The sequence below is a fragment of the Carassius carassius genome, chromosome 36, assembly GCF_963082965.1.
Source record: "Carassius carassius chromosome 36, fCarCar2.1, whole genome shotgun sequence".
In the NCBI taxonomy this organism is placed as follows: Eukaryota; Metazoa; Chordata; class Actinopteri; order Cypriniformes; family Cyprinidae; genus Carassius; species Carassius carassius.
In genome coordinates, this window is record NC_081790.1 from 24,956,745 (window position 1) to 24,983,948 (window position 27,204).

A 27,204-nucleotide genomic window follows, 5' to 3' on the forward strand; every position below is an offset into this window, starting at 1 on the left:
AAACATATTAAACTTGTAACATATTAAATGATAACATAATTTTCAATTCTGGATACATAATCCCTTTAAGAAAAAATATGACAAATTGCAGATCAGAGCATCCTATTAACATTCACTGAACACAGAAAGATGCTGAAAATATGATGTTTTGTACAGTTTGATTGGTTGTAATGTAAAGACAGTTGTGTGGTGGTATTTTGGGCCTTATAGAGGCCCTCGGACAGCTTTTGTGAAGTTTCTGAGATGTATTTGAGAGCAGCAAACATCATCTTTGCCGAGTGTGGTGCAGAGATGTTGTTGTGCTGTGTGAGACTTGCACAAACATCAGGCAGCTCTCTATTCCCTTCAGAGACTTTGCTGTTCAAAAACAGCATGAGTGAGGAAAACAAGGTGGAGACACACACACATTCACTCTCTGAGATGACTGATATCGCCCACAAGGGCCAAGCTGTTCACTGTGGCCTTATTATTAAATGTAGTGCTTATGTTCAATATGCACACTGTATATCATTCAGTAACAATCTAACAAGTAATAATGCACATTTCATGAGATTTTCATTTTTGAAAGTACTTTCAAAGTATGAAATGATAGAACACCTAAAGTCGAGTTTATCTCGCAAAAGAATAATAATAGTAAAAAAAAAAACATGTACAAGAACAGAAATAGCATGGTTAAGGAATACATGAGGAATAAATACAGTGCTCCCTTACAAACAAATCTAAAGTTATGAATTATTCTGAATGTCTAACTGAATGTCTAACTGCTAAAGACATATTTGATAGCTCACCATCCCTCAGTTTTCTGTAAATCTTGCATCATTAGCGTGAGTAACATGACACACTTTTTGATCTGTTTTCATACAGCCCAAACTGCCGCATGGGGTGTTTGTCAACTTATTTTTCTGAATACATCTGTTCTGTAATCATCATCCCCTTTCTAGAATGTGTTTATATTGACTGGATAATTAAGCAGTCATCGTTCCATGAATATGTGACAGTTGTCACAGTATCGTCCTCAGTCTTGTAAGAGCGTCTACGACAGACCGCCAGCATGCCAACTTGGCATGGATCTTAACAGTGCCAGCATTATACCTGGCAGGGATTGACGTTTGTGTTTCCTGTCGCATATCGATATTTCCTGCAGCAGAGGTGGCTCATCTTTGATCACCACTGGAATGCTAATTAAAAGGAATGATGCTGTCTTGAAGAGAGCACTTTTAAGACAGAGGCCTGACAGCATCTCCTCTCTTTCATTCAAGCCGTGAAGAGTTTTATCAGAAAGAAAAGCAGCTTGTCAGTAACAAAAGAATTATTGTTGCAGCAGGAGATAAATAATTCTGAGGATGTTCAAGAAATGGTGAAGGAAAGACAGATGTTTTCATAAATGTGCCTCTGATGGACATTTAGGTCACTTTATCTGGGATATTTTGTAAACGGACCTTGTTAGATTTGCAGTGCATGGTGAAATGACATCTTCCAAAAAACATCAATGTAAATGATTTTATTAATATTGATAGGTACTTTTTTTGCAAAGTCTACACAAACTTTATCCTTAGATTTAAATATAATTTGTGTATTTATGAATATTAAGAAGACCATATTGATGATTCGTCCTACAATCAAAAGATAAGCATGTTTTTACAAACAGCATTGGTTGTGGTAATGAGTTTCTGAAGCCCAAAACACTTTGAGTTATCAATCACAACAAGGCCTTCAAAATATTTTAAGCTATACATCACATTAAAGCATTTTAAAGCTTAAACCACAAGGATCAAGGCAGAAAATTTGTGTCAAAATACATTTCATTTTCTAAGTAATACTCCCTTCCTAGATTCTGGGTGGTTGCTAGGGTGTTGCTAGGTGGATATTTATCATCTGTGGGCTTTTCTTCAACAAGTTGACTTGAGTTCCCATTCATGTCTGTAGGTTGAATTACACTGTGAAGTATAATAGATGTTTATACTCCACCCTAGTATGAGCAATAGCAACAGTGATGTTTTTCTAAACAGGCACCACTATTAATTCATAAGCCAGCTCTCTGTTCTTACAAAGTCATTTGACTGCTTGTTACAGGTCTATCAACAAGACAACTTCATATCTGGTGCTCAACGCGTTGTGGTCCTGTTAGAAAAGATTTTAAGAGCAAATACGATGCCAAATCAGGTACACCTGAACGTGCACTACTTGACAAGTCTGCCTTCTCAAAGCCTTTATCTTTCTCAAACCAGTTCATTTATTTATGATCCTGTGAGTGGGAACAAAAACGAGGCGATGGCAAGGCAGCTAGCTGGAGCGTCTGATTGCGTCTGATTGTAGGAGCATGGCATCTGCTCCCGCGCCACAGTCAGGGAGCTGTCAGCCTTCTCCGGTGTAACGTGTGTGTGTTTGTATGACAGATGCAGTCTTTAACACACATAAACACACACACGCACACTTTCTCTTCAGACTTCTGCAGTCACTGATACCTGTCAGAACCCTCTCCAGGCTTCACGTCGACTTGAAATAAAGCGTTTTCCCCGTTGCTCTAAAACACCCTGTTGACGGAGAGAAGGAGGCCCTTTTATTAACAAGGATTTTGGCTTGCTGTCACATATAATCTTTTACCAGGAACCTGAGCAAAGAGGAGAGGAAAATGCAGGTAGAGTGCAAAACGGGACGAGAGAGCAGTTTCACTCCGGTTTCCCCTCTCTCGCTCAAAAGACATGTAAGGTGCAAGGTGTCAGCAGTATCATCATTATATGGAGTGCAGCTTAATCTTGCTGATGCTAAAGATAAATGGCTAGTGGTTCATAACAAGCCAGCGCGGCGTATTAGGACGTATAGAATATTTTCATCCGCGCACCTCAGCATTTCTCGCTATATGATTCTGTAATGTGCGCTGAGCTACCTGAAGTACTGAGCAAGCACCGCCTATTTTTGGAATGCCAAGTAGAGAATTATGTGCCGTACGGTCAATTTCCTCTTGTTATGCTCAGCATCGGTGCCTTCCCAGAAACAAATCTCAATTAGCAGGGTTGGATAGGCCTCTCTCTCTTTCTCACTCAGACTTCCTCCGTTATTTCCAATGAGAAGGGTGCAACGAGGACAACATTTCCCTCTTTGCAAACAACATGACCGGCAAGCTTTTGCATGCAACAGTAATAATTAGATATGCCCTAATGAGCCGCCAAACATGCACGCAGACACACACACAGTGTAATGAGCAAGCAATAAGACCGTAATTCAGTGCTGTGGCGGGGTTGTAATGTGTTTTCCTTGATCTGGCCTAGGCACTTTTAAAGGGATAGGTCACCCCGAAATAACATTTCACCTTGTCAAAATGTCACTTTTTTTTTTACAAGTTTCAAATGACAAAAGGTTGTAAAAATATGACCCAGTGTAAGAAAGAATAAGAACACATTTTCCATATCAGTTTCTCACAGTTTTTTTTTAGATAATTCATTTCTTAATTTTTTTTTATAGTAACTTATATATATATATATAATATATAAAATATTATATATATATATATATATATATATATATATATATATACACACACACACACACACACACACACACACACACACACACACACACACATATATATATATATATAATTTTTTTTACAGTACATGGAACTTAAAAGTATACATTTTAAATAATGTCCTGACTGCTGTGCAATAGCTTTGCATGACAAACAAATAGAAATTTAGTCATTGATAATGAAAATCTACACTTAGCTGTACATCTAAAAGCAAATATGGCACCATTGCTGTCATTTTTTCTTATGTCAAATATAGCTTAGAAATGGCTTCAGAACACTTGAAATACCGTGAAAAGGTCCTATGATTTGCAGTCCCCATTCCCTTGTGGAGAAGACAAATGGAACCACTATATTGTTCAAAAATGAATCTTTTTTGTTATATGGAAGGAAAAAGTGTCATGGGTTTGGAATATGTGTGAACACTTCTGATTGGAGTACTAATGGCCAACATTCAATACATTAGGCTGATTGTACAGTCTTCCATATGGATAATGTTGGAAATTGAGATTGTTTAGGCTTTTGGATCAAAGCTACATGCACATGCATAAACACACATATGCACAATTCATACAGCATATTGTAATGATCTACACACATGCGTGGACTCATTTGAATGTTAGAACACACACTAAATAAGGGGTTGATAATAGGCAGCAGGACTGTTTTCATATTTACGGTTTCAATAATTAAAGTGCATAAATTTGGGGGCTGCTTTAGTTCTGATTAATTATTCATTAACAACATGTTAATTGCATCCGCTTTCTGAATATTTAACAAAATGCAAAAACAAAAGGGGAAAGCGAACGAGCACTGCATCAATGTTATGAATATTCAAGAAGTTAATGAACAAAAGCCGAGAATGGAACTGAAACAAAGATGCGTTTTGAAGGAGGAATTTAGCATCCTGGGCAGGATTAGGCCGTTTGAAAGATAAGTAATCTCCAAGACGACACTCAGCATTTCCATAACAATCGCAAAAGGGAGAAAAGAGAGATAGAGGAAGGACTCAAAGATGAGAGGTCGTCATATGAGCCATATTCAAAGTGACTTCAGAGTTGGAGGTGACCTCTAGGGTAAAATGAGAATATGAAAGTGTTGAACTACACCCAATGTGGTTCTATAGGTGTAACGCAGATCAAATGCAGGTTTGGCGGGAGTTTGCAGTGAGTCATGTAATGTCTTTGACTAAGAATACTGAGTAGAATTTGGCATTTAGCAGTAGGTGTGGTCTACGAATGGTAATAGTGGTGTATAAGTGACTGATGGGGTCTGGTGGACTTTGACATTTCCCCGCATAGTAAGCATCACCTGTTTATCAATCCTACAGTGATCAGAATGCCATCTGTCAATCATCCCCTGTCATGCACACTAATGCCTGTTACACCACCAAATGTTTCTTTGGTAACACAAGTGAAATGATGTAAGAAATTTTTTTTACTTACATAATCGTGCATATTTCCAGGTAAAAAGAGACGTGGCTGGCAGAAATGATCAAGTTTCGTTTCTTATACAAAATTTCCTGGCATCCGGTACTATCTCTAAAATGTTTCATAAATATGTGAGTAATATGAAATGTAATATAATAAGATATATAATAGTACACATATAAAAAAAATCCTTTCACTAACTTTCACTAATGCTTTGTAAATGTTTGAACAAAGTGCTTTTAAAGTAATGTTTATGGAATGTTCTTATTACTTTATTAATGTTTGATATACATTCTCTTAACACTGAATGAAAATGTTCTTAGAATATAAAAAATAAACATTCAAATAATGTTATATTTTGGGTAAAAGTAAAGTTGGTCAAATTTTGTAAGAAATCTTTTAGGAGTTTTTAAATAATGTTCTAATCATGACAACATTTTAACATTCTTATAACGTAGGAAAATAACTTTTCAAATAACATTTTATTTTGCGTGAAAATAACATTAATAGAATGTTGTAAGAAACATATTTGCAGCCTTTAACATTGTAATCACGACAAGAACACGGGATGTAAATGTTTTAAACAATGTTTTAAAATGCAAAAATTGTCACCTTGAATACATTTAATATTAGTGTACATGTAATTAATGTAATATTAACTGAACCCAATTAACTTACATGTTTTACACCGTAAACTACATAGCATTATTTTGCCTTAGCATCTAGCTTAGCATCATACAGCCTATAGCACCTAAAGAATTGTGTGTGAATAAATATAAATTGTTCTCAGAAAATTAATTTCCCTAGTTCATTTTGTGTCCTCATCCCTCAGGCTGTAGGAGAAGGGGACAGGAGGATACCCATCAGGGATGACACCCTGTATAAACACATTAACTGCGCGCTAGAGCGCTAGAGTAGCCTTCTTTCAACAAGCTCATTAGTGTCACTTAATTAAAACGGCAGCTTTTGACTTTGATGCAAGAGGAAGCCTTGGTAAAAAGGTGCCCATTATGGAAGTAGAGCACATAGAAACACGTAGCAAAATGTAAGCAAAATTACAGCATTGGCTTTGAAGGAAAGAAAGGTACAGCAGGAGAAGCGTAGAAAACGAAGAAGCAATTTTTCTGGTGATGGATTGCAATACACAGTAATGGACCTGAATTATACCTGTTTCTTGCAACTTGCATAAAACATTATTAAATGCACAGCAACTTTGCATAAGCCAAATTAATCAGCGTCTATGTTTGTGGTGGCAAATCACGATCTGAGCTTATTGATCATGGTTTTGTTAGAGCAGTGCTTTCTTAAGAGCAAAAGACTTAACTCAGCGAGGCAGCGTATGGAACACTCTTGTCTGTATGGATGGAGAAAGAGAGAGAGGCAGCATTGAAATGCAAGCACCCATTCTGCACTAATTAAAGCTACAACTCCTGAAATGCCATAATAACTGTTAATTACGATTTCTGCCTTTTTCAAAGTAATTTGCTAATTAGTCGCTACATTGGTGTGGCGTCTCTGTCTGGTTATTGGCAGGGCTGAGCGACAGCTACTTGTGACTGGAGTGTAAATTACACCATTACGAGGTCCAGCAGCACTAGCGACCTGCCAGAAAACACTTAATTGCTTCTAGAACAATCTGGCAAAGAGGAAGACCTTTATTCTATTTCCAGCGTCCAGAGCTTTGACTCTTCAGTCTGTAAATTTAACTTTTACTTTGCCATATTTCTTGTCTTGAATTACTTGACTACTTGTGGTTCTTGTTTACTATGGTGTGGATGTTGTGAACTTGATATCTTATGCTTAAATGTACAATTTTATGGCTTGTCTTGATGTGGTAGCTAATGGAATATTAAAGACCACCTGAAAAGGTCTTCAGAGGGCTGTATTCTTTCATACATATTTCCTGCTGAAACTGGAATAAGGCACATTTTTTATATAATTAAAGCCTTTAGTTTACACCACACACTGGAAAATCTTTGTTATGTATTTAAAAACGTTATATAATTGTTTGTTTATTTGTTCTACACCAATCCCCAACAAAACTTTTTTTATGTACACCACATTCCAGCAAAACATTCAGTATTTACACCACACCCATTAAAAAAGTTTTTTATTTGTTTGTTTATTTTACACCACACCCCAGCAAAACATTAATTATTTACGCCAAAACCTGTAACAAAGTTTTAGTTTTTTTTGTTTTAAAACATTTATAATTTACGCCACACCCTGTAAAGAACTTTTTTTTTACACCACACCACAGCAAAATATTTAGTATTTACCCAACCTGATCTCATAGCAAAAACTTACCTGTGGGCAGTTTTTCGCGTGATGCAAAATACATACCAATAAGTACATATCACTGCAGTTTTCAAAAGAAATGAACACTAGCGACAATAAAATTCTGACACTTCTTTCCTTTTCACAGAAAATTACAGAGTTTCAATTAATAATGTCTAATTTCCACAGAATTACTTGAATGTTATGACTTCAAAACAATTGTAATATTGCAGGGAGATTTGAAAACTGATGCTTTTGAATGCTTGCATCGCACATATCCAGCTTCATATTCATGGGTTTTCATAGTACGGAAACATACTTGAGAGGTGAAGGGGTGAGGAGCTTCAGTTCAAATCAGTTCAAATCTGCATATTAAAAAATGGCATGGTTGCATTAACAAATGTGTTTTATACTGTATGAGTTTTGCATTTGTATACACTATCGGGAAGGTTTAGTGTAGGGCATATTTCCAACACGATAGAGCATTAACTTTTAGCGACAGTCCCCAGATATTTGAATTGTGAACCGCCACAATACATACCTATATCAACGTAATAAAAACGTGCCAGTGTTCACGTATTGAACCCGATTTTTAGTGACACTCAGTGGACATTTGTGGCAAAATTTGCAGTAAGGTACATAAAAACAGTGTTGCAGAAGAGTACCCAGAGGTATGTACTGTACTTTTATGAGATCAGGTTGTATTTACAGCACATCCTGTAAAAAAAGTTTACTTTACTTACATCACAACCCACCTAGACATGTAGTGTTTACGACACCCCCTGTAATTTTTTTATTTTTATTTGTATTATTATTTTTTTTACATCACACTCCAGCAAAACAGTTACTTTTTATGCCACACTCTGTAAAAATGTTTGTTAAGACCGCACTCCATCAAAACAGTGATTTGCTACTTGCTATTAGCAGTTGCAGGGCGAAGGTATTTGGGGAGGACATTTTCTTTTTAGAGAGTGTTTTATTAGACAACAATATGTACATGCCTCTGTGATGCCATTATATTGTTTGGCCCATTTCCCAAGATGAAGATGAATATCATTTATTCTCAAATATATGATAGCAATGCTCACAGAAATTTTAATCTCTTTCCTTTCATTTCATGAGATCTTTTATCTGACCCTTGATACTTCCTCAGATTTTATTAAAATCTTTCTCATCCAATTGCTATGCCTAAAGAGCTGAGTAGTAGCGATTTAAAAATGTCCTGCTCTGTGCTCTTCCATTTCCCAAACAGATGATCTCACTATGCATGTGTTTCCACCCGAGCACCACCCCCCGCCCCACCCTTTAAAAAAACTGTTTCTGTTTTTATAATGCTGGTGAGATTTATTTAGAAAGAAAACTGAAAAGCCCCTCCAGTTTTGCTTTCGTAATGTATTTCATGTTGTGACAGCCTCTTTAATGTGTTGTAACTGTAAGCCGTCTCCATCTGTGTTACTTTACACCTTTGGAGATCTTTACAAATGTTATTCAGAAATTGGCTTTCAAAGCACATGGCTCAAAATGAACTGTATAATTAACTAATCAACATTTCCTTTCTTCTCTTTCTCTCTTTCATGTCCCGTGGGTCTTCACTGCAATTTGCACAAACAGGTAGGAACACATTGGTTTCTTCGTATTTGAAGCACTCACTATGTGTTTCTGGATTTTTGGGTTTGGGAATTTGTTCTGTGTAGCTTCTTTTGACTGAAGGGTTGGCATCTGTTATATGTAAATGACCCCAGCATTTCATTTCGAGCTATAATGCAGCAGTCATTTTGCTGAATATGTTGGGGGCAAATTCAATGAACAGTTGTGCCACTTTTTCGCCAAGCTTTTCAATGAGAAAACCCCTGGGTTTTGTTCTCTAAACACCCACAATCCAATGAGCTGACCGCATTGGGAATGGTACCATGCAAATTTGCGTTAATCAGAACTTGTGTGCCAAAATGACGTAGACAGCTCATAAAAATCAATGCATAATCAAATGTACTTAAAACACAATGATGATGTATGCGATTCAGTGATGACGGCAGCACACACATTGCTGTCTTTGGCAGTCAGGAATGAGGTCACCTACTATGAGGGTAGCGGTTTGCTTTTTCTGCTTTCTTTATGGTTTTTTAATGACTACCTCCGAATTCCTGCAGAGGACGGTGTGAAAGAGGGGGGTAGCGGAGGGGTCAGCTTTGCCCTGATTAACTCAAACATCACCTCAGTGGCTGGCCTATCAAATCAGCCGGTATTCGTGGCCTAGGCCATTCTCCTAGACAGTGTAATCAATAATGAAGGGGTCCTCCCTGCCGCCCATGAACAGTCATGGTGCCGTTGTTTCCCCCGTCTGCCTCCATCCCCCCCCACCCCCCAATGGCCCCAACCATCATCCCATCATCCTGTTAATCAAATTACTCCTGAACCAAAATTGACAGTTTTCATTAATTATAAAGGATTATTCTAATTGCAATTCAAATTTATTCATTTAGAACAGACGGCGTTCAGTAATATTTCAGCGCATTTGCATATTAAATGGAGAGGCTTGGTTATTAGCTATGCTAATGTATGCATATTTCCTTATTTTGAACGGGTGGGCCATATGCGGCAGCGGTGCGCAAGGCAGGTGAGGAATCTCCAACACGTTTAATTTGTTTGACAAACACGGCGGGGGCCGCAACACGTCCTCTGCCACCCGTCCGTTCGCTCTCCTGTCTCCTTCCCAGTTCTCGGTGAGAAAGGCTCCCCCATCGCGTCAGCTGGCGCAAGAACCGGCATGGGTGATGCCGGCGTAGAAGAGGGGCCTGCCAGCGCGCAGAGTTTTTGTGTGTTAACGTTGATGTACAGCTTTGCAATTTCATCATTTGAACCCTTTTTATCTCTCCGGTTTTGGGGTTTGACCCACAATTTGTAGAGGACACCAGTATCGTGTTTCAAATGAAAGCATTTGAGTGGTTTGTTTTTGATATTGCTCTCTCTCCACCCCCAAGCCTCTTGTCTTTTTTTAAAAGCTGTGATCCTGTCATTAGTCGACACGTCTGTGATGAAATCAGCCCTTTAAAAATCCTTAAAGCTCCTGTCGAGCTTGCAGATTTTCATGGTCATTCAGTGGGAGTGGGAGTTGGGAAACCGGAAAGAGGAAAGAGGAAAGAGGAGAAACTCTCATAAAAAACAAAACAAAATCAGCTATTGCCAGGTAACCATAAATAAATTTAGGAAAAGGGTACCTTATTTCACATATTGAAATACTTTATTAAACACAACAGCATAACATGCAGCATAACACAAATGAATTATACTTCAAATATATATATATATAGTAACAGAATATAATGTTGCATGTAAATACTGTAACAGTCTTTAACTGTCCGTTCTGTCACATTGAGTCCTAACAGCTCTATTTATCACTGTCAGCCGCAGAGACTATAGCAGGGCTGTGGGGGATGGACGGCTAAAAATGAGCCCCTCTGCCAGGTTTGTGACTCCTGTGGAAACCCCAGCAAAGGCAGAGTGGGCCCCGAAGCCTGTCAGATTGGCCCCTGCTGAAATTAATGAGGTGTAGACCACAGCAAGACTGGCCTATATTGTCAGCATTCATAATCAATGTTCAAGACTTACCTTGCTATATGACATTCTGTTTTTTTGTTGTTGTTGTTGTTGTTTTACCACCTTGCAGTTTTCATATTGATATCACCATGATGTGCATTAGGAAATGGGTTACATGGGATTCAACTTGTTCTGAGCTGTAAATGTACTACAAAAACAGCAAAAAAAACGGTTGTCCTCATGCCATATTACTGTATTGTTGCCTTTTGCAACCAGGCCAGCTGAAACACTCTCCAAAACTCGCTTGAATATCACAGGGAAATTTGATTCATTTTATGCTGATGCTAAACAACTAATAATATTGTGGTTTTACTTCAATAATGAAGCTAAAATAGCTTCCCCTAAATACACAAATCTATAATTCTGTAATTTTGATACATTTTGAATAAAATCCTCCCCGAAGTGTCAAGGCTCATCCGTGTTCTGGTTGGCCCATTAATGCAGCAGTTGACCGTTCTCGTGCAGGTCCAGCGCAGGTGAGCAGCAGAGGCGCAGCGAGGCTAGAGTGCATTTGTTCTGAGAAATATTTAAAGATGGCAGGGCGTTACAGGACATGAGCGGTATTAGACGGGAAACATGCTGCCATCAATATTTCATGACACTGGGATGTTGTGACTAAATAAAAGATTGAACCTGAAATAGAAATGAACCAATGGCTAGGTGCTGAGGCCACTCTTCCTGTCTCTCGCCTCAGACTCCACTGTGAAATGATGATAGTCTCATCATTAAAGATCGCCTTTAGAACATTAACATGGATGCGTATTTCCTCATTGCTCTTTTGAAAGTAAAAAAAGTGTATAATGTAGATCAAGACCATTTGTGAATACTAAACTGAAAAAATGGTTGATGGTCATAATAACTTGTGATATAAAGACGAATAATGAATAATTCTGTAAGTGGACGTGGCTAAATTTGCTTATTATTTATTGGCTATAAACTTATATTGATCAGTTGGAGGCACAGTTGGGCAGATTATATGTGATGAAAAAATCTGAACTTTGATAGTTTGCCTAATTTCCTTTCTCATTTTCCTATATTCTCAATGGCATTTCTTGTACTTTCTCCAATTCTGTATCAATTAAAACAAAAACATCCATTGGCAGCTCTATTTTGTTAACAATCAATCTACATTAAATTTAAAATGTAGAATTGAATGTATATTTTTAAGATTAAATATTAATATAAAAATCTTACTGATTTTACATTTTAAGCTCAATAAGATTTCTTTATATATATATATATATATATATATATATATATATATATATATATATATATATATATATATATATATATATATATATATATATATATATATATATATATATATATATATATATATATATATTTAAAAAAAATCTTATTGAGCTTAAAATGTAAAATCAATATAAGTTTATAGCCAATAGATAATAAGTAAGCCAATTTAGCCATGTTTAGCCACTTACAGAATTACTCATTACTCACACAACTTCTTTAAACTGATAAATGTTTATTAAGAGGCAATTTACCATATTAAAATTATTTATGAGGGATTATGTGACACTGAAAATGCACAGGAATCAATTACATTTAAAAATGTATAAAAATAAAAAGATAGAAATAAATTTATATTTTAAAATATTTACTGTTTTTTTTTTAACTTAAGTGTATACTGTATCTTAATAATATCATGAGCAATATTTCTCCAACCCAGCATGAAAACATCTTCATCATACATGAGAATATTAATCTGCCTTGTATTTTAGGAATAATATCCCTTGCATGGGGATCACCATCCTTTTTTACGTAAAAAACAAAAAACATCTACAGATTTGACCCAGATTTGTATCCGCTATTTTGCCAGTTCTTCATAATAATGTCATAATCAGACTACACCTAACAAGCGTCCAAACCTACCTCTTCGTCTAGACTGAGAGTCTGTTCAGGTCTCTGTATTATTGATGGCAGTTCAGCCTCCCCAGGGGTCTGCCATGGCTGTGCTGTTGGCACGAGACACAGAGCGCCATCTATCACCTTAAAGAGCCTGCAGGCATGACGGGAAAGAAAGGAGTTTCACAACAAAAATCAGCCTTCTTAGTCCGGTTTGAGTTGTCGTTGATGTATTATAGCATCAGCGTATTCAGAGAAAGAGGGAGCTTGTGGAAACCCAAGTTTACAAATTTTACCAGGACGAAAATGAATGACATCTGTTTGCCGTCACACTGATTATTATTCCAGGCCCTTTGTGGGGTCATGACCCCTGACATCTGAGGTCAAAGCTGACATCTCGCTACGTGATCGCTTTCCTCGTCACTACTTTCTTCCTCAAATCAATGGAAAAATCGAGATAAAACTGCAATGACTGAAGGTCAAGTTGAGTGTTTTGCATTATAAATGAATGTATAGAAAAAAAAAATGTTGCATACTGTGCGCTCTACATACTATATACTATAGAAATGATGTTATTTAGAACAACCGCAATCAAAATGGCCCAGATTCTTCTATTTTGTCCTGTGGGACGACCGTGCGTCTCCAGAATCAGCTACCTGTGCTCGGTGGGTGTGAGTAACATACAGCAGAAGCCACCGCTGGATGATGTCAGTGTGTGTGAGAGTTTGGCTGCAGTCTCTGTGTATTGTCGGACAAGACCTGGTGCAGATGTAGCTGCCTGGAGGCTGTGTAACGCTAGACCTGCCTGCTCTGGTGCCCGGCTTGGGTTACACACACACACACACACACACTCAGTCATAACGTGGATCACTGGTTCTCGTAAAATCCCACGCTCCCCCCGCCGTTATTTGCTCCATCCCAGATGGGACAACTCCTTTGCATGTACTGCATCCTTAAAACAAGATACAGTATATTTACCGTATTAATTTGAAGAAAATGCAGGATAAATTTACAAATAAAATATAATAAATATATAAAATAACATCTGTTATCTTAAATTGTTTCTGTTTTAGAACCTTTCAAATCTTTAAAAGTCTTTTGAAATAAGTTTCTACTTAAATCAAGGAAGAACTGTTAATGAGGTCATAAAAATTAACTTATATTATTATATATTATTTATATATTTTATATAAATCTATGTTTTCATGTTGTGTATACTACCATTCAGAAGTTTTTTTTTCTGTTCACAAAGGCTGCATTTATTTGATAAAACAAAATTCAGTATTTTAGTTGTATATTGTTACAATTTTAAACAACTTTTTTGTATTTTTAAATGTAATTATTTACTGTAATGAAATGCTGCATTTTCAGCTCCAGTGTCACATGATCCTTATTTGCCAATTTGCTTTTTAAGAGACAATCCAGATTATCGTATTGAACAGTTGTGCCGCTTAATATTTTAGTTTTTAACTTTTTTCATAATTCTTTGATTTATAGAAAGTTTAAAAGGAAGAATTTATTTAATATAAATATTTTTTGCAACATTATAAATTAATTTACTTTTAAAATATTTAATGTGTCCTTGCTGAATGTAAATATCCCCCCCCCCCCCACCACACACCTTTTTTTAATTTAAATATTCTTACTTACCCCCAACATTTCAATGGTTACGAATTTAAATGTTAGTGTATGTAAATATTTATTGGAAAACAAAACTGTGGACAATCAAAACTCTGTGAACAGATTAAATGATACATATCTTCTTGATGTCGCCTACTGAATTATACCCAACATGAGCTGTATCAGTAGCGCGCTACATTTCCTTGTGTTCAAAGGGGGTGAAGTGCATTCCTCAGCCCATTTTTCAGCAAGATAAATATGGCACAAGCCATGACTTCCCCTGAAGTAAATACTGTAAATAATAAAAGACGCTTCCCTCACGGCCATTTATAATGAGGGGGGTAAAGAGAAGAGAATTTTAACATCAGGCTGCGCAGTGAAACGCTGCTAACAAATTAGATTAATGCAAAGAATAGAGATTTGCATAAGCCTTTTTATTAACACAGGCTTTTGTAACCATTTTTATTCATTGTTTAGAGTTTTACAATAATTGTACTGTTACCCAGGGAACATATAGGGGTTACTTGTCATCATACTAATTATGTTTCAGCAAAAAAGAATTTCATAGATGCATTTCTCAATTGCCCTTTAATAGGCTGCATTGCTTTTTGGCTGAATTTGGTATGTTAGAATCTTGAATCTGCTCCAATCCTCGACCCATTCTTTTTTTGGGCCTCTTTCCTGAAAACACACAGCTTTAGATCTGGTTTATTGCATAATAATGATTATTCATTGGCCATATTTATGACTGGGGCTAAACAGTATCTGAGTGTGGGAAACTGACCTTTATATTTTTGGGAACGTGGACAGTAAAACCATTTTTAACCGTGGCCATGTGTATTCCAATCACATTTAAAGTGAACCTAAACATTTGCCAACAATAAACTAAGCATGGACTCGCAATTATAACCAAATCTCTTCATCTTTTTTTTCTCTGGAACCTCCCTCCATGCTATATTCTTTATTTAGCCACCGGAAAATGATCCTCAGCGGTGCTGATCATATCCCACGTCTATCAGAGCCACTTCTCAATGTGACCCATACTCAGTAATTAAACCAGACACAAATAAGAAGGTGATGGCATCTCCGCTATAATGCAACTCTTTCCCGGGATTCTGCGAGATAATCAGGAGATTTTCCCTGTCTATTATCCCACCTAATCTCCATCCACTAATTAACTAGCGCTCTTGGAGCTAGATGGGCAAATCCAACTGTAGTTCAACAGCGAGCAGATGTTCAGAGCGGAGAGAGAGAGCGAACCTGAGTCCACACACAAGAGATGGAGCCAAAGGAGGGATTTGTGAGGGGAAGTCGTAAGCGGCTAATGCCAATCAAAGCACTTGTTAGGAGATTTTGTTAACATGATTAGAATCAGAAAAGAGTAAGTTTCAAAGATTTACGAGGAATTTGACTTGGTGAGTTAATTCCAAGGAAATATCAAACATAATATGGAATAAACATTCAAAAATCCCAGTATGGCTGTGTAGAGTATGTTTACAAATGTATTAATCTTATGATGTATGTCAGTTTTCTACTTTTAAAATAGTGGAGGTACATTTTATATGGGTGCTGCTGAAATACACTTGGATTAGTTTAACACCTTTAACACAAGTTTCCAGCATGAAGTTGTGGAATGTTGTGAAGCAACAAAATCCCATCCAATATAAACATATTTGAGGTTTATGCTGCAGTCTGAAATCTGAATTATGGTAATTGTAAGATGGCAGCTTGGAAATCAATATAGACGTATTTGAAGCAAGATTTTAAACTGGAATGTGAATCGTTCAACAAGAGTTTCACTGTGAACAGCTGCCAGTGAAAATTAAAACAAACAAAAAATAAATTCATAAAATGAAAATTACTTAATCTATTTTTATTTTCTCATGATCAGAATCAATTCGGAATGATCAATTAATCTTTTCCAGTGTTTTAGTTGCAAGAAAACCTATATTTTGTGGTGTCATTGCGGCCTTTACGCAATAACATCACAGGACGATATGAGTAGTCTGATTCACAAAGTAACTCTTATCAGCATATGCTTTTTAGTGAATCATAAACATACATCACATCCAATGTAGCCCAACTGTTAAATGACTCCAAATTAATCCGTTCAATGAAGCATTCAAAAAGATTGTGTTTTAGAGTTACTTTTTGAATCAGACTAAAACATTGATCCAATCCATTGACCTGTTGAATCAGCATCAAGTTGTCATTACTATATTTTCAAATCAAAAATAGAATGGGGAGCTTTGGGAAAATTTTAATACCCAGCCCCATGCATTTTCCTAATTTGGAATTTTCCATTTGTTTCTAGACACTTTATTAGCCGTTAAGGCAGAGTGTAAGGACTTAGAAATTTCTAATTTAATGTTTTCCTTATCTGAAGGACTAGCCTCAATCCCTTCTCTTCTCTGGCAAATCAAACCCCTGCCAAATCTGATCAGATGGACCATGAATGAGGTCATCATCTGGAGACCTGGGAAACCATCTTGTGGCTTTTTATTTGTCTCTGCTGCAGACAGGATAAGACAGGTGGAAGAACATGGACGTAGTGGCTGTCAGTATGAGTTCCCAGTGCCTCGACTTCAATGTGCTGTCTATGAATTATTGCTGGAGCCAGCGATGACAAAAGAGTGGGTCTCATCAGACGCCACCTCAAGCTCTTTTGATATTTGCGAGAAGAATGACGTGGAAACATCCATATTCAGGGTGTTATTTGAATCTGGCGAGCATTTGTACAGCTGTACACACACATCTACGCCTTTGATATGTGGAGAGAGACATATGATAGCCGATTTCTGGTGGAGATGGGAAAGTGCCTCTCAGCGTTGTGTAAGCTGTCTGCTGACACGTGCAGAAAATCGTTCACATGCCTGGAGCGTGGAGTTGGTTAGCCGTCTTGTGTTATAGACTGGGCTCTGTGTACACTGCAGGGACTTGTTTCAATTCTGTAATGATTGCTGGATGTGCCATAACAAGATACAATATTTTACATTGTATCTGAGATATATTTTTCGATCCCTGTGGAGATACATCAAAACCAAAAAAAAAGTGCAGTTTATTAGTTTCAGTGATTAGTTTCAATGCATGATTTGAACAGTCAAGTCACTTTTATTTATCTAGTGCTGCATACAATACAGATTCTTTCAAAGCAGCTTCAACAGGAAAAATAGTGAAATTAAAGATGCAAACTTAACTCATATTCTGTTGTAAAAAATAAAAATAAAAATAATAATAATAAGGTGTTGAAAAAATAATAAATACAGTATCTTTTGGGAAAACAGACCAAGAATATTGATGACTCATGTTGCACTTGTGGACGTATCTAATTTTCTGGTCCAATCACATGATCGCTAATACTATTGCTTATGGCTGTCACACAAACAAAAACCTGTTGGTTAAATTATGCTAGCAGGCTTTAAATGGCCTTTTAATATGTTCCTCCCAAACTTCCTGTTTCATTAGGAAATGCATCAACGAAGGAAAGGAAACTCATAAATCTCGTAAATATGATTATTTAAACATGTCAGCCAGACAAAAGGACACTATATGCAAAAATCTTAATGGAATAACACAAGAAACGGAAAGCAAAGACCCCAAAAGAGAGACTTTCACAATAAGAGTCTAAATAAATTCAAAATAAAAGACTGAACACGAGACATGAAGAAAAAAAAAAGAATCAACACAACCATTAGCCAAACAAACACTCTCACTCTCAGTTTGCTTGAATCTGTTATTCCTTGTCTCTTGCCCTGGTCTAACCCACCACTCAATTCACTTCCCCAGAGAAGACAAACAGACAAAGAAGAGGTATAAAGCCAGTGTTTGTGTGCAAGGAAACAAAAGTAGTAAATCTGCCAGCCCCCAAGGTACGGGACCCTCCCAGCCCTGCTAACCGTTAATCAGCCTTGCCTCTGTGTGTGTGTGTGTGTGTGTGTGTGTGTTAGCTGAGCTAATGATTTCCCAGCTAGACCACCACACCAGCCCCCCCACGACCCTCTGAGCTAGCCCCCAAAATCAATCTTACTCTCATGAATTATTGAGTTGTTTGCCTTCAGCCTTTTACAATAGACACTAAAGGAGACCTGTCTTCCTCTTTTCCTTTCTCTCTCAGACTGCTCTTTTTTCTCTCTCTATTTCTATTTCTATCATTGGGTTGGTCTGTTGGGGACTCTGTCAAAAAGGTTTCCAGAGGTCACGTCATCTTTCTTGCCAGGTGAAAGTATGGACTTAGTGTACGCTTGTGGCTAAAGGGTTAATTTCCTGTTGGGTCAATGCAAGATGCTGCCTGTAATAAGGATGTTAAAAGAACCAGTATTTAAGTGGATGCTACCAGTCTCTCTTTAGTTATGATATTGAGTACACCGTCTTTGTGTCATTTAAAACATTTTGACTAATATTTATAAATATTTAGATGTATTTAATATTTGTATTTTTTTTTAAATGTTTTATTATACATTTACAAATATTTTAATTATTTGGAAAATGTTGTTTATAGTTCCATTTAATTCATGAGGTACTCCATTAATATTTATAGTATTTGTTTTTTTTATATTTGTACAAAATCTTTTATTTTTAAATAAATGTTTTAAATATGTATTTAAATATTTATCATTTTTTAGAAAATTATATTAATCTTTTGATTTGACTTATGCATTAATGTAACTGAAAATACTGTTTCCATGTTTTGAAAAGCTTGACAGGATCCCTCAAAGGGATTTGAAACCCAACAATAACAAAAAATTACAAACTATCAACATGCTAATTTATTATCTATTTGTGTTTCCAGTTCAAGTAGTTATATTAGCACCACAAAAAAGGTAGTTGAACTCAGCAGTCCAACAAGGCGTCTTGTATTATAGAATAACTGTGCCTACAACACAGAATATAAGCATGAATATGATCCAGGTGAACCAGTCATCAACTTGATTTCCATATCTCCAGGGACCTCTCAGTCTGATTGACAGCTCTCTGTTCCCACACTGGGGTGAGCAATTACCAGCCTTGCATATTAAGGATTGCTTGTGTAAAATGATGCTCCCGCGTGATTTTCTCTTTCTGTGTAGTTTCTTTGTGGCTTGTGTTGCATTTATGCATATTTGAAACTGAGTGCGAGAGAGATTTCATTTTAAAAACATAATAGCAAGAGTTACGAGTGAGTTGATCCAAAGCAGTGATTTAATCATGGCATGACATCATCATTTGAGTGACATCACATCTAGTAATCGTGTCACACCCTTTTGAGTCATGGAACTGGCATTAAAGGAATAGTTAATTGCAAAATGAAATCAGCCTCATGTCATTCGATACCCATGTGACTAGCTTTCTTCCATGGAGCACATAGGAAATGTTATGAGAAATATTCTCGCTGCTGTTTCCCAAGTAGCAAGGAGCTGTCAAATACCGAAAATGTTTAAAAAGCACCAAAAAATTTCAACATGATCTCCATACATTAAAATACGGCTGGTCAAAATCCGTTACACCAGGTTTGACACACTGACAATGTAGAATCAATGATATTTCATGACAATGACATCAGGCTTGGCCCAACATATTTTATGAGAGAGAATGAGATTTGCAAACTATGTGTCAAAGGGGTTTAGAGTAAATGATGACAATTCTCAGTGAGATTAACAGTGAGATTATTTATTGATGACTTTTAGCACATGATGTGTGATATACTGTAGGTGATATTTCACTCATTAGATTACAGACTATTTTGTAACACTGATATTATTGAGTAACGGATAGTGGAATAATTTAGAATTTTGGGTCAGTTTAAGAGTATAGCGAGTGTGTGTTAGAGAACAAGCTGGGATCATATGGCTGCACTGTTCCGCATTCACTTTAACTAACATAAAATGCCAAATAAAACACAGTCACCTCTTTTTTTTAATTACACACATATGTAAACTCACACAAGAATATGCAGAGTATTTCTCTTGGCATGACAGTATTGACACAGCATTGAATTCTCACCACTACATCAGGAGCCAATTCTACAGTATTTAACAAATTTAGGTGTATTTCTCCTGTTTAATTTCTATTAGCATATCATTTTATGAACACATGCAGGTGTTATAAAACAAAACTGTGTAAATGCTCAGACATTTACAATGCTTGCAGTTAATGCATGGTATTACTGCTTTATTACTATGTTATAAATGCGTAATAACACAACTTAAATCTCTTTTTCGGGATTTGGGCAATAGTGAATGGTCTAACTTAAATCATGCAGAATAGATAAATTGGTAAGGCTGAGAGAGGAAGAGCCCATATGAGTGAGTTCAAGGAGAGAGACCCAAAAATAAAATACAAAGAAAGTGGATAGGGAAGACCCACCTCTCCCAATCTCTCTCTCTCTCTCTCTCTCTCTCTCTCTCTTTCTGATTCACTTGGAAGTGTGCGTTAGCCCTCATAAAATATTAATGTTGGTTGTGCTCAGAGCCATAATTGCCATCTCAGCCCGTGAATAATTTATGCTGCTGTGCTGTTCACATGGGCTCATTTACTCTTGGTGTGGCTCACACCATACAGGAATATGGCACAGGCAGCTATGGCCGCTGTTTTGCATTTAGTAACCAAATTAGATTACCTCATGCAAAAGCTTCTGTCATCATGATATCAGCCCTGCTGAATTTCAGGAAATGCAAAAACCTTTTTTTTCATCGTCAACCAATCCAGTTTAACGCCCTGAAATAACTCCATGAGTGTGCCATGAGTGTTTAAATTATACCATTGTGATTCATTTCAACATACTCTCCTCCTATATTAAATTATACTCAGTATAGACACATAAAACTACCATCATTGCACTGTTGTGTTTACATAGAGAATTTTGAATTTAGATTAAAATGGGTTTATGTATTGATATTTATTGATCTTTTGATCTTGACGATTAAATAATTGTGATGACTGAGAAGAGTATATAATATAATATAATATAATATAATATAATATAATATAATATAATATAATATAATATAATATAATATAATATAATATAATATAATATAATAATTTCCTCAAGAAACAAATGGTGTTGATGTTGGTTTTGAGTAAAGAAATTAATGGCTATTAGTTTGCCTTTTTATTAAAGCTTTTATTAACATTGCAAACATTTATACAACATTATCATGGTTTGTTAGGATAGGACAATATTTGGCCGAGATACAACTATTTGAAAATCTGGAATCTGACGGTGAAAAAAAAAAATAATAATAATAATAATTCAAAAATATTGAAGTCGCCTTGTGTATATTATTAATATAGTGTTCCTGTAGCTCAATTGGTAGAGCACTGCTTATGAAGCGCAAGGTTGGGGGTTAAATTCCCGGGAACACAAGATATGTAAAAATTGATAGCCTGAATGCACTGTAAGTCGCTTTGGATAAAAGCGTCTGCTAAATGCATTTTTTTTTTTTTACTTTAGCAATGCATATTACTAATAAAAAATTGAGTTTTACATATATTTACAGTAATAAATTTTCTAAATATCTCCCTAGAACATGATCTTTTCTTAACTCTTTCACTGCCAGCATTTTTGAAAAAAAGTTGCCAGCCACCGCCAGCGATTTTGATGATTTTCACTCAAATTTCATGGACTCCAGGATATATTGCTGTATGAATATTTGAATATGCAATACATCAAAATAAAGATCAGAGCCTCTACTTTTAAACAACAACAACAACAACAAATTTTCTAGCTTAAAGCATTCTTTTTTTATCAACGCTTGAATATAGGTAGATTTCATAAAAATGCATAATTTTGAGCAAAAAGCTGAGAAAATTGCATTTTTGTGAAAAACTACATCTGGCTAATATTCCGTACGATTATCAAAGCATACAGTAAATCCAGTAAATCGCATCCATCAATACCTCCAAATTTGCACATGGCTAGTAGATTCGTTGCCACACTTTTCTTTTTTTTACTTTTGTGTGTGAGTGTTTATTCATCGTGTTGTTCATGTTCCAGATGTGACCTACAACCTGAACTAGCCTTGCCTTGTCATAACCAATTATTTGATATGACAAAGAAAAATGGTTAAAAAACATACTAATCATAGAAGAAGCTATAGAAGTCATTGTATAAATTAATTACGCTTTTACTGATTAAAAAAAAAAAGTTAATCGATCAAGGCAACAGAATGTGCATAAATTAAGACCCTGAATTAAAATGGGTCTTTTTTTATTCGGTGTATCCTCCTGTTTTTCTCCTGTATTCATCAGCGGTGGTGTATTGTGATCTGTTCTAGAGAGGTCACAGGTGTCTCACTGTTAGCTCGTGAAAGTAAGTACAGCTCCACACTCAACCCCTCTAATAATTGGCCTTCATTGGAGTGCCCTTAACTGAAGAAGACAGCAAGGTCCTTTCAATTATGGAACTGACTGTGAGTGTGTGAGTGTGTGTTCATGAGATGATACACACACACCTTAGTGCTCTTTGCCATATAACTGTGCTCGTCGGGCCACATTAGGATAAAAGTATTAAGCAGCCTAACCTGACTCATATAAAAGCACATGGATATACACACACAAATGCCTATCTAAGTGTATTTAAACACTTAAGTCACACTTTTATGCGAGAGTATCATTATATTAAAACTAAGTGGCATCTGCAAACAGATTTCCTAACTTCACTTTTAATTAATTCACAAATTGCACATTCTTGACAGATTTGAATGAATTTTTAACAGTGCATTCTTGGATTGATTTCTTTGTAAAGGCTACATATTACACTGCCTTCAGAATTTGGCTAAAATGAGGTGTCTTACCAAGCAGCATAATTAAGTTACCAATCTTTTGGAACAGCCTTTGTGTCGCAACGATGCTTTTGGAACAGAGCAATCGTGGGTGTGTTTGAAACAGAGTTCTAGAAAGAATAGCTGATTCATTTTCTAACACATTCAGTGTCATATTGACAAAAGAGACAGACAGAATTGCAAACAAAGAGGCAAGAGAGAAATGCATGAGAAAAAAAGGTCCTGACAGACGGGTATGTGCCATGGCATTATCCAGTTAGACACACACACACTGTTTGTGTGCCAGTCAGAGCAGCTGGTATTGTGCTGTTACAGCTCTAATGCCAGTCTGTGAGTGAAGGGTTTGTGCTAGTGCCCATGAATATGCCCGATTTCTGCTTACCATGATTATGAGAGAGACAGACATGTTTTTTCTGTTTGGATGGGACTCTGTGTGTGTGTGTGTTAGCAGCGTTTCCCTGCACGACAGATGGGCGCTCCACATTTCAGCACACTGCCTGTTGCTGTGTGTTTGCCTGTGCATGTGTTTGTGTTACTGAACTTTAAGGATGTGTAAAAGTCTCTTTAAAAATGTTGTACAGTGGTGGTTCGTCAGTTAAGTAACCTTTTTTAAATCAAGAACCTTTGGTGTAGTATGGGGTTATTCAGACATTTAATTACCTGGACAAAAGTATTTATATATGTGGAAAAAAGTAAATATATTTCTCACGGTAAAGAGTTTATAATTATATAAGACTTTTTGACTGTGACACACAATCATGAGGGTCTTCGGGTGGCTTTTATAAGATAGACTTTTCTCAAAAACAGTGTATTTTAATTCAGAATTTAAAAACTAAAATGCTCTATTAACTTTAATGTCATTGATAAACTACTGTACTTTTAAAAGTTTATAAAATGCACTTTCAAGTGTGCTATTCGCTATAAAAAAGACAAAGACTTTTATATGTCCCACCACTAGTTGCTGTTTTAACATGAAGTATGTCAACATATAAGAAAATTGCGCTCCTCAAACTATTTAAAGGTATATATGTTTTCTTAAGAACTAGAATCAAAAGATCTTTGTGGAACTTACAAAGGTTCTCCTGTGGCATCAGAATCAAACATTTTTGTCCTAATTGGATCTGTCTAATTTCACTGTCAGAGGTTTGGTGAACTTGAACTGGTCAGCAAGCATATTTACAGTGTTTAAATGTTTGTCTATTCTGTTTAAGCTTTTCAGAACATTCAATGGATTCCTTCAGTCCATCGCTAACCAATCAATTTTCTCCTTTTGCAGATTTTTTCTCAAGTTTTTCCTGAAATGCAATCAGAACTGCCTGAAGAATGCAGGAAATCCACGGGACATGCGGCGCTTTCAGGTAAACCATTTAGCTTTTAACCTTTTCATTCATTAGCTCATTACTTATGCTCACTTTCCTACCATCCTTCTAACTCAATGTTTCCAGCTCTCTTAGTCTGCTTTTGCTGATCTGGTCTAGTTCTGAATGTTTTTGTATACCAGTGTATAATTTTTGGGGTAATTGTGCTCTCATTAATTATTATTTGTGGAGGGAAATATTCCTTTATCTGCATGCAGTTTTACTCTCTTCAGCATTTGATGGTATTTCAAATCTGGCTCTGAGCCTGTAAACACACTCTGCATAATTGCACAACAGTGTCGCTCACTGTGTTTGAGTGTGAGACATTGAGTAAATAACCTCACTGCTCTGCAAGACACTCAAGACCTTGACCTCCAGTCATTCACTGGTATTTGACCCTTGTTGCTTTCACAAACACTCTTACACACACACACACACACACACACACACACACACACACACACACACACACACACACACACACACACACAAAACACTGTTCTAACACTCTTTATACATGAATCTTAAAACAACATGAATAGACTTTGTTTACTTTCCTACTACCTATAGGTTTTATTGAGTTGGCTCCAAATTATCAGCCCATTTTGAATCAGTATTCAATGTTGAAGTAAGATATTAACTCAGCAGCTATTTGTATAGTTCTGTCTATAAACTAATCATCTGCATCATCTGCAGTTAAAAAGTCGTAATTGCATGATATAGATTAACAAATGCAAGTAATAAAGTCAAAATTTATTCAGTGGCGGAAACTGGCTTCCGTAGATGTGATCTTAGAAGTTTGAGCTCATATTAAGATCTCTGAGCTTTTATTTTAGTTCGGATCTCTTCTTAAATGTTAGTGGAGAAACATGATTACTAAAGTACTCTTCTCAGGAGAAAAATCTGAGAAGCAGGAGAAATAAAGGGATAGTTCACCTAATTATGAAAATTACATATGATCAGAAGTATATATATATATATATATATATATCTGTCTCTTTCAAGCTTTATAATTGCAGTGAATAGGGGGTTGAGATTTTGAAGCCCAAAAAAGTGCATCCATCCATCATAAAAAGGTCACTAGGGTAATACATTTTTTTGATTGAACTGTTTCTCTAATGTCTATTTCATTGTTGTCTAGGAGCAACAATTGATATATTAAAAGGAATCCCACCTCTGAACATCAAGGACTGTGAGGAGTAAAAAAAAATAGTGAATGATGTAGATAGAGAGGGGGAGAGAAAAAAACAAAAGTGTAAGTATATGCTTAGCCAGGTCCCTTAGAGACTTACCTCTCTTCACCAGGTCCTTTCTCTTTTGAAGAGGTGGAATTTCCTCTCAAAGCTCAACAGCAATTGAAATAAGAGGCTCTACAGTATGTGGGGTACCAGGGGGCCTCTGCAGATTAAGAGGGCCTGTTTGTGCCACTCATAATGGCAACCTCCAACACTTATTACGTTCTTCACATTGTCTCAGGGCGCAAAAGTACTGCATTCTTTTTAATTTAATTAATCCGAGCCAACCTCTATCAACAATCAATCAGAGAGAGCGGGGCATTGTGGGAAAGGCGGAGAAGTGTGTTTTGTATGCGGTGTTAATTAGTGTTCAGCATGGAAATATTTAGAGACTGCGAGTGCTTTAATCGTGGCACCGCTGATGAGGTAAGGCTTCAATTCCAGTTGTTGCCAGTAGTGGGAGAAAAATTTGACACTTTACTTCAAAGTGACAAAATAAAACTCTTTTTTGTCATTTATTCCCTTTACCTTTCTTTACAGGTGGTTGTGTCGACGACAGTGAGTGTAGAAGGACATGTTCTGGCTGTTTCGGACAACATGTTCGTGCACAACAACTCCAAACATGGCAGAAGAGCTCGGCGACTGGACCCGTCGGAGGGAACACCATCATATCTGGAGCACGGTGAGTTACTGCGGATTGATCATCAAGAGTTTAGCAGACAAATGGAATTGCATTTGCATCTTTCTATTGAATTGGCTTCTAATTGGGAATTTGGATGTCTTAGGGGCCATTCACACAGAAGGAGTCATTGTGCTCCCAAAAAGGCAAGATGCTAGTGCAACGGTCATACGGTCCATCACACAGAAAGACTTTGGAAAAATAGTGCATTGGAATGGAAAAACGCATTTTATGTAAATTGCCCCTTACTCTATTTTAACTCTATATTTTAATGAATCAGACATTTCAAACTGATTCAAAATACAAAGTCTTTTCTGCCTACTCATCCTGTCCCTATTGGTTTGCAAGAGGAAAAAACTATAAATGGCATCGGAAGGAGCAAGATGAGGTTGGCTAGTTTGTGAACAGGGACCCTGACAGATCATGTAGACTCACACTTTATTATACTGTGATGAAATATGCAGTAAGCCTCTGCAAGCCTCTGACAAAACACACACAAGTCTACATTTTACTAATAGTGTGTTGATACAAAATCTTAAACTCCATCCAGTATGTGTGAATGAGTTGCTGAGAGATAGCGCTAAGCTGTCGGAGCCGTCTGTGAGCTTTGGCCCTTTAAGTCACTTCTCCAGTGGTGCGGAGAGAGTAAAAGATGAAGCAGAGATTAATTAAAGCACTAACCTGTGCCCTCCCTCTTTTCCTTTAACCCATCCCTCCATCTGCAGAAATTACTGTGGTAGGTTTTAATTGAATGCGGAGAATAAAAATTATGCACAGAGCCAGATACATCAAATTCAAAAGCACAGATTTTTAAATATGGGACATCTACTGCTCCATGGTACTGATGATTAGCATAC

General features: G+C 36.5%; 1 protein-coding gene across 3 annotated transcripts in view; it reads left to right on the forward strand.

Annotated features, from left to right (window-relative positions):
- Nucleotides 1–27,204, forward strand: part of LOC132117474 (transcription factor COE1-A-like) — a 115,280-nt gene that overhangs the window by 52,505 nt on the left and 35,571 nt on the right. For all 3 annotated transcript variants that reach the window (XM_059526779.1, XM_059526778.1, XM_059526777.1), the window contains exons 7-8: nucleotides 24,352–24,433; nucleotides 26,209–26,350. In XM_059526779.1, coding sequence (XP_059382762.1) covers nucleotides 24,352–24,433; nucleotides 26,209–26,350 — 224 coding nt within the window. The remainder of the gene's footprint in view (nucleotides 1–24,351; nucleotides 24,434–26,208; nucleotides 26,351–27,204) is intronic.